We start from the raw sequence: 15,682 nt of genomic DNA on the forward strand, positions 1-15,682 counted from the left end.
GGATGGGGCGCCCCACGGGGCCTGGGGATGGGGGGACCGGCAGGAACAGGACACTCTGGGAGGAACCTGGAGGAACACAGCCGCCCGGGGCCCAGGCTCTGGCTCTCTGCCTCTGTCCCAGGTGAGGAGAAAGAAGTCCTTATCCAGGGCACATGGCACAGCAGAGGCTGGGCTCTGCTGGTGACGCTGAGGATGTGGGGGTAGCCAAGGGCCCAGAGGCTGGCTCCTTAGGGCCAGGTCGGGGGGTGGGATACAGCTCTTGCGGGGCCTTCTCCAGTCCTGGAGCCCGGGACTTCCACCTGCCCAAGGCCCCCCCAGCCTCATCCCTTCAGCCCACCCAATTTAGGCCCCCCGTTCCAGGCTCAGAGCCACTAGGTAGTGGACAGAAGCTTCCAGATAAAGCCATTCAAGATGAGGCAGCAGCAGAAGCAGGTGAGTGAAAGAAGATGGCAGGCCTTGCAGGTGGAAGCAGAGAAGAGCGTGAGGGGCCGGAAGGTGTGTGTGTGTGTGTGTGTGTGTGTGTATTGGGGAGGCTCAGCCGTGCACACACCAGGGCCTGTTGTTGATGCAGCCTCAGGGTCCCCGAGCCCTCCTGGGTCCCCACCTGTGTCCCCTGGAGGGAGGAAACCTGTGCATGTGCGTGTGGGTACACTCACAGATGCGCCCACACGCACCACGCGTTCACACGCACGCCCCCTCCCCCAGAGGGAAGCCTCTGTCTCCCAGGAGAAGCGGTCCCCAGTCACCCCCATGCGCAGCTCCAGGCCTGCCCCCGTCACCCCCCGGGGGATGGCAGCGGCCAGGGAAGAGGTGGTGTGGTGGTCATGTGTGGGGACCAGGAAGAAGTGGGAACGGGAGACGAAAAGCTACAGTACCTGGATTAGCCTATCAGCCAGAGCAGCGCTCTCCTACCCGGTGGAGGGGTTCCGAGCGACAGGGGGAAGAGGCAGAGCAGAAGGCGCGGGGACAGGAGAGAGGGAGAGACAGACAAGAACCACTTGTCACTAACGCAGTGGACTGTCTCTAGAAGCAGGGAGAAAGGAGTGAGACCAGAGAACCAGAGAACCAGCAGGAGAGGACCCAGAGGAAGACCAAAGCCAGAGCCAGCTCCGTCCTGGAGAGGGGTCTGCGTGTGAGTGGGGAGGGTGGTGCCACTCATGGGGGCCGCCAGGCGGGGGCCTCACTCGTGAGTGAGGAGGTGCCGTCCGGGGAGGGGGCAGGGGAGGGAAGCACTGGGCCCGGTAGGTGCATTTTAATTTGGAGGCAAAGCAAGAATCAAGGCTTTGGGGCAAGGGCAACAAATTCCACCTACTCCGTGTGGTCAGTGGAGGGTCAAGCAAGACTGAGTGGGGAGCTGGAAGTAGAGGATCCCCGTCTCTACTCCCATCTTTAAAAACAGGTTGGGGGCCAGGGTCAAGGCTATGGCAGCCCCTCAACAGTGCAAGGCCGCCCCCTTCTCCCCCACCCTGTCTCCTTTCTTTTGTCCAAGCAGCCCGCACCCAGGCAGCCCGGGAGGGCACCGGGCACAAATGGATTTCCGTGTTTGCAGTTAGCAGGGTTATAACTCAATCCCTCCTCAAGCAAAGTTTCGCCACAGTCCCAAATTTATACAGCGGCCCAAATCTCAGTGAGGCTTGTGGTGGGGTCTCTGGGATTTACGCCACAGGCTTCGGGGGGGGTGGGGCGCGGCGCCCGGGGCAGGAGGCTGGCTGGCCCTCTGGCTGCTGGGTCCTGCTCGGGACTGGGAGGGTTCGGTGCCACAGGCTGGTGGCCACACCCCTCACCTTCTCCAGGGTCTCAATCCGCTGCTTGAGGAGCCGGTTTTCTGTCCGAAGCCTCTATGCGGGGAGAGGGGAGAGCACGTCAGAGCCCGCCGCCTGCTTCTGTACACACAGACGGCTGTCCCTGCAGGGCTAGGCCACCTCCCGGGAGGACAGCGCCAGTGTCTCTCGCTCTGGGTCAGTGATTCCAGAAACCAGTCAAGGCCAATTCCCGTTTGGAATGGTCCACCAGGTGTTATTTTTAAAAACAAACTCTGGTTCAGTAAAAATAATGTGATCACTTTGATGGCTATGCACTGTGTGTGCAGGGGGTGGGGGGCGTTGGGGGGGGTGGTCCCTCCTCCGGAGTCTGTTTCTACCCAACGCTTGAGCCTGTCAAGGGCCAATGTGACGCCTCCCACAGGGCAAAGGCCTCTGTGTTTTGGGGGAAGCTGCTCGCAGACAGGCCCCACTCCCTCACTGCTTTACTTGGAGCGCCAGGGTTGAATTCTCAGAGGACAAACTCAGAGTCTGGGTCCAGGGGAAGAGGTCTTGCTGAACACATGCTTCTTTCAGTTTGACAACTACATTTCCGCAACCCACTGAGAGCCAGCTGTACCCAAGAGTGGTCAGTTTCCCCCGGCTGGGGTTCTGGAGATGGTCTCCTTGCTTCCGCCTTCCATCCTGTGCTGGTAGTCTTGGTTACATATTTGTGGTTTTAGGTTCCCTCACAGCCTCTTGGGAAGCAGGGGAGGTTCACATCTGCCTTGCACCTAGTTTCTAACTACGTACCCCTTAAGCAGTGGGTACAGAAATAGTTTTGATCGGCGGATTAGTGAGGGTCCTGCTTCCCTGTGGATCACACAGAACACTGCCTGGTTTCTACCGGGGAGAAACAGGCGATGGAAACACCCAGAGCACTCCCAGGAAGCAACTCTGGTCAGAGAGGATTGCAGACTTGACTGATGGGCAGGCACTGACTCATGTCATGGGAGGGGAAACTGAGTCAGAGGCAGGCAGTGTCTTGCCCGAGCCTCCCGGCTCGCTGGGGTCAGAGCTGTTGCCGGCACAGGTCTCTGTTGCTCATAGGGATCCAGAACCAGAGTCCTGACCCCTGACCCCTGGAATGTCTGCCCCCTTTCTGGCCTCAATGCATTGATGCCACAAGCTCAGCCATCCCTGGAAGAGCTGGATGTACCGACCAACAACTCGCCTCTCTCCTCTTCCTCCCAAGGGAAAACCAGACAGGGAGTGAACAAGGACTATGGGGGCCTATGTACTAATCACACTATTAAATTTATTTTTTCTTTTTTTTGCCATGCGGCATGCGGGATCTTAGTTCCCCAACCAGGGATTGAACCTGTGGCCCCTGCAGTGGGGGCGCAGAGTCTTAACCACTGGACTGCCGGGGAAGTCCCTTTTTTTCTGTATTTTTGATGTTTTGACATCCTGTGGCCTTGCTAATCCTGGAGGCACTGCCCCTCCCAGGGCTAGCTAATTCCTAGGGAGAGTAGACAACCTGCCTGCTAGCTTGCCTTCCACAGGCAAACCTGCCAATCCAGAGCCCATGCCCCCACCCACCTCCCTTATCTAACTCTCGCACACCAAGCTAGTATTTCCCCTGCTCTCAATTGTTCCAGGACAGCTAGGGACCACCCCTATAGCCCAGAGCCTGGAAATTATTCAAACTAGCCAATCCTGAACTCTCTTGAACTTGCCTACCCTGCCTCGCCCATCCCTTCCTGTGAAAACCACAATAAGGGCTCTGGCCCATGCTTTTCTCCTTCTGCCTCCTGACCCACCCTGGTGCTTCCTCATGTGGCCCTGCATGCAGAAGTGTGCCCCCTCCTGTGAGTAATAAACTCTTCTTTTGAAGGCAGTTGTCTCTGTGTCTGTCACCTCACCATACCTGATTAAAACAAATCCCAGGTACATTTTTAAACAGGCGAAAGGTGAAAGGGCACAGGGCAGGGTCAGGGGAGAAGGCATCTGCCCTGCCCTTGGGGCACGCAGTCTCCTCTAGTGATAATATTCCAGGCTGGGAATGTGGTTTAAGGATCCGCTGTGTCCCTCCCTACTGCTGAGCCATATGGTCACCATATGGCAGCAGGCCCTTGTCCGTGCATGAGCAAAACACACATACACGTTTGGACTGGTGCATCAGTAAAGCTGCCATTCCTGAGAAAGGGAGATGCTTAAAAATTCAGGACACAAGACTATTTCTCAAAAACTTACAAACGGGGCCAGGACAATGATGCCCTCTTTCGCCACTCAGGTATGGGTGGCAGGTGACCTGGATTCTAACCTAGGTTCTGTCTCTGCCTTTCTAGAGGAGGTAGGGATGACGATGATGGTGGTGGTTAATAATAATAATTATTTGAACAGGAGAGCGTCATCCCTATTTTGCAGAAGGGAACACTTAGGCTCAGAGAGGTGAATTCACCTTCCTTGCAGGTCACACAGCTGCTCTGTAGGAGAGCTGGGATTTGAACTCTGGTCTGTGGAACTCCAGTCCCAGCCACTGTGGGACTCTGCCCCTGAAGAGGACAGAGCCAGGCTGTGCTGGTGTTTGTGTTTGTGTCTGTCCCCCACCTCCACTGGACTGGGGGCCCTCAGTCCTGCTGTGACTCTGACACACAGTTCTCACTAAACGCCTCTTGAGGGAATAACCAAAATCACGTCTGGCGGGATGACAGCAGAGGGAAGGAGAGATGGAGGGACGTCTGGGTTCAGAGGCTCTGCACACCCAGAAAACCCTCTACGATATTGTGATTTACAAGGAATATATACTTGGTCTTTGTCCCTGGTCCTGGCACAGGCTCCTAAAACCCTGGGAATTTCCTAAGTGAGGAGAGGAATAAAGGTGTCTTTGTTATGTTAATGAGACGACTTTTGGAAAGCCCCACCCCCACCCACCCTAAGGATGGTGCTGCTTGCCAGGGGACCCAGTCCTGTGATGAGAGGGTTGGACCTTTCAGTCCCAGCCTGAGACCACCGGGAGGGGAAAGGGCTGGAGGTTGAATCTCAGTGGCCCTGTTCACCACCGTGTCCCCATTGCTGGTGGGGGGGTGCGGGCCTTGCTCCCATGCCGGCCTGGTGGTGAGTGAAAGGACAGGCAGGCCGAGGGACCACCTCTCAGAGCCTAAGGACCCCCTGCTGTGTGGCCCGCGCTGGGTGGGCTGCCCTCTAGCGGCCATCGAGGGGGCTCCCAAGGGCATATCCACCACCACCACCACCATCCCCCCCTTTCCCGCCAACACTGCCCAGGCCAACCAGGGACTCACTTTGATCTCGATCTGCTCCTCCATCTCCTTGCTTTTCATGGCTGCGTACTCCTTCTCCAGCCTGCAGAGGAGAGGGCCGACATGCTCACTGTCCCACCCTCGGGGACCCCGCTTCTGCCAGCACCCTGGCCTCCCGGTACTGACCTCTTCATCTTCTTGGGGTTGTACTTGACCTGGTAAGCCTTGAGGATCAGCTTGTCTGGGCAGCTGTCGAACTGATGGGGGATTACCCTCTGGAAGTACTGTGGGGACACGGGCGGTCACGGACACACGGGCCCTGACCACCTGGGGCCACCTGAGCCCCTGCGGCACCCTGCTCCCCTGGAGGAGGGCCTGGGTACACCAGGAGGGACGGCCAGAGCCGGTCGGCCTGGGCCCTCGCCATCACCTGGCCTGTTGTGTGGGTTGAGTGAGTGAGTGTGAGAAGCAGGAATCATGAGAAGGAGCTGCCTGCAGCCAGGACCTCTGTGTGCAGGGAAAGCGGCTTCGGGAGCTCCTGAGGGCGAAGGCCAGGTGTGGGTGTGGGTGGGGTCCGAGCACAGAGGACCTTCACGGAGGAAGAGGGAGACATGCCGCTGCCCCAGGGGCAGTGAGAGGAGACGGAAGAGGCTGAAGGATTGGGGTGGTGTGGAGGAAGCCAGAGGGAGGACCCGTCAGTGGTCTGCCTGCTCGCCTGGGGCCCCGGGAACCTCCGCAAAGAGTTAAGTGCAAGCTGCCGGGTGGACACAGCTTGCTGAAGTTCGGGGCCAGGCTGGCTCCCGCGCCCTAGCCCAGCTGGCCCCTCTGGCAGCTGCGGACAATGGATGCCCGTGTTCGTGGACACAACTGTGGCCTTTGTGCATTCTTCCCTGAAGCACCAGCTGGAGGACGCTGGGAGGGGGCGGGGGCCTGCATGATGCGGACATGGCGGTGAGATGCAGGCCGGCCTCTTCTCAGCAGGCAGGGCAGCTGGGGTAGGCTGTGGTGAGGCAGGGCGAGAGTCTGCCCCAGACCCCTCACTCCCTCCTGTGCCCTCGCCCGGCCTGGTTGCTGGGGCCAAAACCACACCCAAGGCCTCCTGGTTTGGCCAGTATTACTATTTGCCATGTTAGGCTCTGGGGACACAGAGCTGGGGGCAGGTGAAGCGGAGGGACTCCCAGGGCTCGGCCTGGGCCTTCCTCTCTCCCTGCTGCCAGGCTGCTGGCCCTGGGATGTGTCTGGCAGAGCCTGGGTCTCCTCAGGCACCCCCCCACCCCGGTCCTCCATGGAGACCTGGGGGGGCGCAGAGGTGATGGGAAAGGATCAGGGTGCTCAGGAAGTCCAGGGCCTCCCCATCTCTCAGAAGGGCTCCACCTGCCCAGGTGCCCCTGCTGGGGGGCAAGCCTGCCCGCCCTGGCCCTCCTGGCCCACCTGGGACATCCCCTCCATGTCCAGCTGCATCAGCTCCATCTGGTTCACCTGCAGCAGGGCAAGGCCCACCCGGAACACGATCTCCAGGCCCTGCGAAGGAGGCGGGGGTAGTGCATCTCTGGTCATGCTCTCCTGGGAGCCCTCCGACCCCTCCCTGAGCCCTGCAATCGTTTCCACTCCATCCAGAGTGGCCAGGAGAGGAAGGGGCATGTGGTCCTCACCTCGTACATGAAGATGTCAAAGACACGCGTGGCAACGGGCAGTGGGAAGGTGGTCAGGAAGAGCGTGAGGAACCAGGAGGAGGCATACATGGACGTGTGGAAGCTCTGGGAGCGGAAGTGGGTGTTCAGGTCCGGGAGCTGCTCCTGGGGTGGGGGGAGGAGGCCAGGCGCCATGAGGAGGGTGTTGGGCACAGCTGTCGGCACCACAGGCTCCCTCCACCCGGAAGTGCTAGGCCTCAGTGCCTGCACCTCCAGGGAGCCTTCCTTGACCTGCCCTGGGCAGCACCCCGCACTGTCTCTGGGTGCGGCGGCAGTACCCCAGAGCTCTGAGTAGCACTAGGTGGGGACATGGACAGGGATGGCAGGAGGCCCAGCTGCCTGTGGGACGCTCACCACCGCCTCCTACAATGCTCTGTGCTTTGCGCCCAGCAACGCTCAAGGGATGCCTGTCTGACTGGTCTGAACTTCAGACTGCTGGAAAGCGACAGAAACTGGGGGAACTGAGGCTGGAGAAGGTTGTAGGACCCCCTGGAGGTCCTTCACTGGGAGAACACACCCTCGGGCTGTCCCCCGGCCTGCCCTGGGCTTCCTGACTCAGGAGCTCTTTGGTGGCGGCCAGCTCCTTCACCACGGGAGCTCTCAGCTCCCCAGCCTGGGGTGGGATTGCTCCTTCTCTGTGGCCCTGGAACACCTGCTTGCTGGCACTACCGGTCCCCTTGACCGACAGCACCTCTCCATCCTCTGGGCCTGAGGAAGGGGGCTTTCACTACTGGGTGCATCCTGCCCACTGTGGCAGAGCAGGCAGGCGTGCGTGCGTGTGCGTGTATGTGTGTGTGTGTGTGTGTGTGTGTGTGTACACACATACACCGGCTCTCTCTGCCAGCCAGGAGCGGGCCCTGTGGGGCTGCTATTTATAAACAAAGGCGGCTGCGGTTCTCCAGTAATCAGCAAAGGCAGGCAGACGACACCTTCCCTCCTTCTGCCACACCAGGGAGCAGACAGGAGGGCGCCGTGTGTGTGTCTGAGCCAGGCTGACCCCTCCACCCTGGCCGTAATGGCTCTGGGAGCCCCGAGCTCTGAGAAGCCCCCACTGGAAAGGGCTGGCCCCTACCTGGTCCCTCAAAGCATACTTCAGGGCAGTGCTTTACAGCCCCTTGGGGAGTAGAGCCCCCCTCTGAGCTGGAACGTCTGGATGTGATTTCTCAGGCGTGGAATTTTCAGTCAAAGAGACTCGCCGGGACGGCCGACGTTAGCACCCGTAGGTGTGGGCTGGTGGAGAGGAGGGGGCAGGCGGGACCGCCCCTGGGCCCACTCACCTGTAGCATGTACTCGAACTGGTAGATGCAGAGCCCCAGCTCTGCCATGCTGGGCTTGAAGAGCTCTCGCAGGCGGTACTCCTGCATCAGCCGCACGAACACACAGAAGGCCTCCTCCTCGGGCATCTGGGGGTGGGCGGGCAGGGGGCTGTGAGTGGGGGTGGGGGGGCGGGGGCGCCCACTGCTCTTCTTATGGCTTCGCTTGTCTCTGCTCCATTTACTTTTATTGAACGTGGACAGTGCCGGGCTGCCCGGACCCACACAGCAAACCTCTCTGGTAAATATCATCACCCTGTTTCAATGACAGGAAGCCTCCTGAGGCTGAAGTCACCTGCCCAAGGCCTCCTGGCAGGAAACAGTGGAGCTGGGACTTGAACCCCAGGTCTGGCCACCTCCAGAGCCCACGGTAGAGGCATCCTCTGGTCCATTCCCAGCCATCTCCATTCTCCCCCTCCTAAGCCTGCTGGATTCTCTGGAGGAAACCCCGAGCCCCATAAACATCACACTGGCTGACCTAAGCCTGAATGTCCCACCCAACCCTGGGGGGGTGACTGAGTAGGACGGCGTACCCCTCCCTCCAATCTTAGGAAGGGATAGGGGACAGAACAGGTGGCCAGCCTTCTGTGCTCACCCCCTGGGGGCCTGGCTGGGAGACTGTCAGAGGTCACACGTGGACACAGAGGGAGGTTCTGACCTAGGAGGACACCTGATGGAGGGAACACTCTCCTTCTGTCTACCTCCTGGGGGCAGACAGAGCCGGGATGGGCCGGGCCCAGGCCACCTACCTGCATGAGGAGCAGGCCCACGATGAAGGCGCTGCCCTGGCAGTAGCCCACCTCCCGGTCCACCAGGGAGTAGGCCTGTGAGGGAACACATGCGAGTCAGGGCAGGGTCCTGCCAGGCCTGATGACCACAGCGGTTCTCCGTGGGGCCAGGGGGCCTCACCTTCATGACGTTGAAGAGCACTTCCTGGCCCAGGCTGTCCTGGCCCTTGAAGAACTCGTGCTCCGGGTAGGTGCGGGCAATGTCCCTGCGGATCAGCTTCTCGCAAGGTGAGGACATCTTGAGCAGCTCCGAGTACTGGTTCTTGACTGGCATGTCCGTGGCGCTGCACAGGAGCTGCCACACGATGGCCCGGAAATGGTGTGGGATGCCCTTGCGGATCAGCTCCTGGCGACAGGGTCAGAATGGGGGTGGGGGGGTTGGGGGGTGGGATCGGGAGGCTGGGCTGGACCCCATCCCAGAGCAGCCTCCCCATGGCCACCCAGCCCGGCCTCTGAGATCGGGTCCACCCACGCCTCACCCGGGGCCCAGAGCTCGGCCGAGCCACTGCACGGCACGCGGCGTCCATGAGGCTGAATGTGCTGCCCCAGCCCATCACGGAACTCACAGGCGGGAAGCAGGAGGGTGCCTGGGGTGCCAGCCCTGATCTCCACACCCATCCCCCCGGCCCTGGCAAGGCACCCCGAAAGTGCCCACACACCTCCAGTCCTGCCCTTTGCTCGTGCTGGGGCCCCTGGCAGACGTTCCCCACCCCCCGGCCGCCTGGCCAGCCCCGCCGCCTGGGCCACCTTGAGCAGCTTCTCCTTCCTGCGCCGCCACTCCTCCCACTCGTTGGCGATCCGGCCCCACAGGATCCATGTGTCCTCCTCCAGGTGGCTCAGGTTGGAGGAGGCTGAGGAGCTGGACACCAGCGAGGAGCCGCTGTTCCGCCGGGAGCCATTCATGGAGCGCATGGACTTGGAGTCGGCTTCCAGGAGCCTGGGTATGGCAGGGGGGGAGGGTGGAGGCTGCAGGAGCTTCCCACCCTGGCCCCTGGGTCCCAAAGAGCCTGGCTCCCCCTCCCTGGGGTCCCAGAGGATACCAGGGATTGGGTCTAAGTTGTTTTTCCTGAGCGGCACTTGCTGAGTGACTTTCGCCAGTGCCCTAACCTCTCTGAGCCCTGGTCCTGATCCCGGGAGCCCTGGAGAGGCTGCCATTCATGTGTCCCATTCTGTGCCCGGCCCTGGGCTGAGAAGCATGGGGAGTAGCTCATTTAGCCTCGTACCAACCCTGTGGGGCGGGTTTTGTAAAGATTTGTTTACAGACGAGGTACAGAGAGGGTGAGATGCTGGCTGGGGGCACCCAACTAGCAAGGGGTTGCATGAACCACCTATTTCTGAGGCTTTGACATCTGGGGCCTCCCTGACGCAGGAGGGACTGCCCCTCCCAGGCCTAGCAGATTCCTAGAGATAATTAACGACTTGCCTGCTAGTGCACTTTTCATATGCAAACCAACCAACCCAGAACCCACAAACCACCCACCTCTGTTAGGCTCTTGCACTCAGGGCCACTATCCCTCTGCCCTAATCACCCCAGGGCCGGGTACTAGACAAATAGGCCCAGCCCCTATGCCCCCAGCTTGCTGAAGGTATTCAGACTAGCCAGTCCTAAGCCTGATTACATTGCCTCACCATTCCTTCTGGCAGAAACCACAATAAAGGCTCTTGCCCACATTTTTCTCATTCCCTCTGCCTCCTGACTGACCCTGGTACTTCCCCGGGTGGTCCTGCATGGTGCATGGTGTGTTGTGCCCCTCCTCTTGGAATCTGTGCGTAACAAACTGTGGGTTTTTTTTTTTTTTGGCCATGCCACGCGCCATGTGGGATCTTAGTTCCCTGACCAGGGATCGAACCCGTGCCCCCTGCAGTGGAAGCATGGAGTCTTAACCACTGGACCACCAGGGAATTCCCCAAACTGTCTTTTTAATGGCAGTCATCTCCTGATCTGCTGGCCTCGCCATACTGGCATAATAATAAAACCTACACTTTAAAACAGGGGGTGGGCCAGAGGAGAAGTGGGAAGGGCCAACGCCAGAGTCAGAGGATTTACTCTTCCCTTCAACAAAGGCTAGAGAAGTGAAGGCCAGGTCCACTGGGCCCCCTGATACTGTGGCCTCCTCATCTGAATGGGAGAACCGTCTGGTGGGAGGTGACGGCAAACATCCTTGTCAAGCCTCTGTTGGAGCTGTCACTTGGCCCAGGGCCAGGTCTAGCTCTGAGAGTGAGGTGGCACCAGCAGCTTCTGTTTGGGGCCCAGGCTATACCCCTGGGGCCTCTCCCTTTCCCTCAGGTCCCAACTCACCTGTTCTGCTCTTCGAGTTTGGCCAGTAGCTCTAGCTCATCGGGGCTGAGGTTCTCGGAGTCAGAGGTGGGGGAGCAGGTGGGGGCCGACAAGGCCTCCTGGGACGAGGAGTCGGGGCTCAGAGTGGGGCTCGCCATGGTGGGCAGGCTCCTCAGCTGCGAGCAGGGCCAGGTCACAGCTCTGTCTGGGGACCAGAAACGTGTGGTCAGCTTTGGGCAGGGTGCCCACCCTGTCCTGCCAGCTCTGGACCAGTGAGCCTGCTGGTCACCCAGAGACAGTTCCTCGCCCCGGGCTTCCCATCTCTGGTCTGTCCACTTGGTCACTCCTCATCCCCATGCACCCCAGTCTAGCTGACGGCCTGGCCGGCTCCTTCTGCCCCGGGGGCTGGCTACTGGGATCCCTGCCTTTGTAGTCCAGCGCCTGGATGGAATCAGGAGGGCAACGGCCAGCGCCTGAGCTGTCCTGCTGTCCCTGCGCATGAACACCAAGTCTCAGCTGACACCCTTGAGTCTTCAGCAGGGCCAGGGGCCAAGGCTCCCCGTCACACTCAGGGTCCCTGCTGCAACCCTGGGGGTGCCGATGCCCCTGCTTTTGTGGCTGTTCCTGACAGCTTTGGTCCCTGTCCCCAGCTGTGGCCTGTCCTGGGAGTCCTGCCTCAGCATCTGACCTTCCCTGTCTCATCAACCAAAGTGGGCTGCTGGCACAGCCAGAAGCAATTATTCTCTACTGTTAATTGTCTGGTGCTGCCAATGGCCAGAAGAGTCAACTCCCCTTGGGCTGGGAAGCCAGGGACATGTCAAAGTGCTAGGAATCTGTGCTCTGATGGCGTCAGAGTGAGAGCTACAGGCTCTGATCAGTATCCTGCTCTTGGCCTGTCATGTGCCAGGTGGGTGCCGGCCCATCTCTCCTACTCCTCCTGGGGATGGTCCAGCCCCACCCTCCTGGGAGCCTCAGGGACACTGGCTCCAGCTCAGCACTGTGCCGAAAGCAAAGGCTCTGGTCTCAAGTGGAACAGCGTCTGAAGTGTGGCTCTCCTTGGACCTCACCTGACCTGGCTCTGACAGCTCAGCCACAGAGGGGCCCTCGCCCAGTTCCTGGAGAGGGGGCATCTGGTCTCCAGGCAGCAGGAGGACAGTCACAGGACAAAAGCAGCCCATTTTGCACCTGCCTGGCACCCTCAGGTCACTGAGCACCTTCCCACAGCCCAAGCTCAGCCCCCAACCAGCACCTGAGGGTCCACAGGTCAGCTGGACTTGATCCTGGCCATGCACTTGATTCTAGTCTCCTTCCCTTGTGCTCCCCATTTTTCTTTCACCTCATGGGGGGCTCATAACCCTCCCACCCCAGGACTCTGTGGCTCCCCAAGGCTACTGGTTCTGCTTCTGGCCCCTGAGGGCCCCCGAGTTTGTCAGGCACTGAGGGCTCTAGCTTTTGGTGAGTGGTACAAACTCTAGACGATGGCTCCCATCAGAAGCAGAAGACCTTTTCCTCCTGTTGCCCAGCTGGCCAGGGACAACCTGCCCCAAAGACCAAGCCACGGTGCGCCACCAAGCCAGGAGTTAATCATTCCTGAGAGAGGGACAGTGGGGGCCGCTCTGGGGCGTCCCGTAAAGTCTGTGGCTGGCCTGGGGCGGAGACGGGCCATGGACAAGGAGTGCTGACTTGGAAGGATCTCTCTGGGCAGGGAGGGGCTGGGAAGGCTGCGTAGGTTTCCCAACTTCAGAGCTGGGAGAGGGGAGTAGGTGGTGGAGGCGAGGATTGGAGCCCCATAAGCACAGCTGGATTTGGGGAGTAGTGGGGGCCTCAGAGAAAAAGACCACATGTGGCCAGGGCTGGGGCTGGGGTCCACTGTCTCTGTGCTGAGCCCAGGGGACCCCAGCCTCAGAAGCACATTGCCTTCCCCCGCCAACCCCAACCCTGGCCTGCAAAGAGCCCAAGAGAATGGTTCAGCTCTGGGTTTCCGATTAAAAGAAACTACTAGGGCAATCCACTAGCAGAGTTTGCTCAGATACTTATCACAAATTAATGTGTATTTCATACAAGAAATAAAATGTATTCAATACCCAGGGCTTAAATTTGCAGTCTGAGAGGCAGAACCTTCTGGTCCCTCAGGAACTTTCTCTTGACTCATCCCCATACTCTCTAAATGCTGCACAGCCCCAGAAGCCATCCTCCTGGTGCACGCACAGAGACACATACTCCTTCACACTCACACACTCACACTTACCCACAACCTCACACCCCACACACTCAGATACATCCACACACACACTTACCCACAACCTCACATCCCACACACTCAGATACATTCACACTCACACACTCACACTTACCCACAACCTTACACCCCACACACTCAGATACATTCACACTCACAAACCACCTCACACAGTCTTGCGTGCACATGCACACACGCTCTGACATACACTCACACACAGTCGCAGACCTACGCGCTCAGATACACAATCACACACTATCTCACACCCACACACCCCTTTGACCATACGTGCACATGTACACACACACACGCACGCTTCCTGCACTGACCAGGTCTCGCCACGCCTGGAACCGAGTACATACGGATGGACATGGGCTCACTGCCCTCCTAGCTCTGTGAGCAGCCCTGTCCCTTCTCCAGAGCGCCCGGACTCTTACTGCCTCAGTCCCTCCTTCCCTGGCGCTTACTGGGGGTCATCTGAGGGCCGGGTACTGTTCTAAGGACAGGGATGTGGAGTGGAACGAGGCGAATGAGCCCCCATCTCCCAGGGCACGCGGCCGCCCTACCCTTGCTGGATGGGCACAGAGACGCAGAGACAAGCCAGGTCCCCTCGAGTGCTGAGGGGCCACTGGCCTCTGAGATCCACACACAGGCCCTCCAGGTCTGGGGTCCCAGCCTCTCAACGGCCCCATTTGAATGCCCTTTGTTTTTGCTTCACTGCAGCCACCCGAAGGGGGTTCCTGGCTCCTGCGGAGTGGGCAGTGGGTCACCTAATGCCGTCCCTGCTGGCACCACCGCCCGCCACGCCCTTATAAGGTGGCCCATGGCTTCGGAAGCCCAGTCAAGCCAGAGGGGTGGGAGAAGACTGCCGGTGAGCTGGGGGTGGGGTTGGGGGGCAGAAAGGTCCAGATGCTGGGGACCCTCCACCTCCCTTTTCCTCTCCCTCGCAGGGGCGTTTGGACACTGCCGGTCATGCTTCCTCCTTCTTGAAGTACTCTCCCGTCTAGTTGCCAAGAGGCCAGGGTCCTGAGGCTCCTCCTGCCTCGGCCCAGCCTGGCACCCCTTCCTCCACAGGCCCTGCTTTGGTCCTTATCCCTTCATGCCCTCGGTGAGTTCACTTTCAGGACTTAAATGATCAGATACACGTCGGTGATTGTGACACCCTCGTCCGCAGCTTTTCCTTTCTCCTGAGCACCAGCCAAGATTGCCAGCTGGCTCCAGAATGGCTCAATCAGATCCACCACCGGGGTAGGAATCACGACTGTCTGGGTCCCTGCTACTTCTGCGACCTGCACTGAGCCTGGTACAACCTGAGAGTCGAGAAATATTGGAGGAATAGAACCTGCCTGCCCACCCACCGGTATTTCCTTAGTGCCAGTCAGGTCCTGGGCACCATGATGAGGGCTGAACACTGCTGGGCAAAGACAGAAGCAGCCCCTGCACACCCAGAGCATACAGGGGTGGGGGGCGGGCAGAGACCAAGAGATGATCACCTGTGATTTCTATTACAGATTGAGAGAAACACATGGAATAAAAGATGAGGTAGAGAGGAAAACAGTCTGGCAGTTCCTCAAAAAGGTAGACAAAGAGTTGCCAATATGACCCAGCAATTCCGCTTCTAGGTTATCTACCTGAGAGAATGGAAAACGTACATTCACAGGAAAACCTGTACACAATTCTTTTTTAAATTCTTTTCCTGGCCGGGCTGCACGGCACATGGGATCTTAGTTCCTCAACCAGGGATAGAACCAGCGCGCCCTGCATTGGAAGCATGGAGTCTTAACCACTGGACCTGCAGGGAAGTCCCACCTGTACATGATGGTTCACAGCAGCACGATTCACAATAGCCAGAAAGTGGAAGCAACCCAGACGTCGATGGATGAATGGATAAATGAAATGTGGTCCATCCAGACAATGGAATGGTATTCAACCATCAAAAAGAAGGAAAATGATTTTTTTCAGTGAACTCTTTCCTGGCAAACCACCCTGCCCCCGACCACCTCCAGGGTTCTGGCTCACTTCTCTCCCCTCTCCCCAAAAATACCTACCCCTATACCCCAGCCCAAGGCACATTCTATGGCAATTCCTACCATACACACCTGCCTGCCCTACTGGGTCATGAACCTTCTGGGGGCAAAGGCCTATCTTCTTAATTTTCTACTCCAAGCCCCTAATGCAGCATCTGGCCAATAGTAGGTGCTCAATCAATGTCTGCTGGATGAAGGAAGAGAAAAACCCCTGTGCTGCTCAGCCAGGTGATCAAGGTCAACACCATCAGTGATAAGTCATGTTGAGAGCATGTGCACGTGATACGCTGACATGAGAAGGGCACTTCATCTCTGGGCCTTTCTCCCCAAGACTATGAGAAAAA

The 15,682-nt window shown here is 59.0% G+C and overlaps 1 protein-coding gene across 9 annotated transcripts in view; it reads right to left on the bottom strand.

The window, feature by feature from the left end:
• Positions 1-15,682, bottom strand: part of EVI5L (ecotropic viral integration site 5 like) — a 29,923-nt gene that overhangs the window by 7,285 nt on the left and 6,956 nt on the right. For 6 of the 9 annotated variants that reach the window (XM_073803301.1, XM_073803304.1, XM_073803303.1 and 3 more), the window contains exons 2-12: positions 11,094-11,277; positions 9,542-9,731; positions 8,916-9,140; positions 8,756-8,830; positions 7,971-8,096; positions 6,655-6,798; positions 6,434-6,523; positions 5,189-5,286; positions 5,045-5,105; positions 1,785-1,838; positions 876-908 (exon numbers count right to left, since the gene is read on the bottom strand). In XM_073803301.1, the coding sequence (XP_073659402.1) occupies positions 876-908; positions 1,785-1,838; positions 5,045-5,105; positions 5,189-5,286; positions 6,434-6,523; positions 6,655-6,798; positions 7,971-8,096; positions 8,756-8,830; positions 8,916-9,140; positions 9,542-9,731; positions 11,094-11,230 (1,233 nt within the window). In that variant the 5' untranslated portion in view covers positions 11,231-11,277. The remainder of the gene's footprint in view (positions 1-875; positions 909-1,784; positions 1,839-5,044; positions 5,106-5,188; positions 5,287-6,433; positions 6,524-6,654; positions 6,799-7,970; positions 8,097-8,755; positions 8,831-8,915; positions 9,141-9,541; positions 9,732-11,093; positions 11,278-15,682) is intronic. The other 3 variants (XM_033854469.2, XM_033854474.2, XM_073803302.1) reach the window with 2 other exon arrangements.

Source organism: Tursiops truncatus, chromosome 3 (assembly GCF_011762595.2).
Source record: "Tursiops truncatus isolate mTurTru1 chromosome 3, mTurTru1.mat.Y, whole genome shotgun sequence".
NCBI classification, from domain to species: Eukaryota; Metazoa; Chordata; class Mammalia; order Artiodactyla; family Delphinidae; genus Tursiops; species Tursiops truncatus.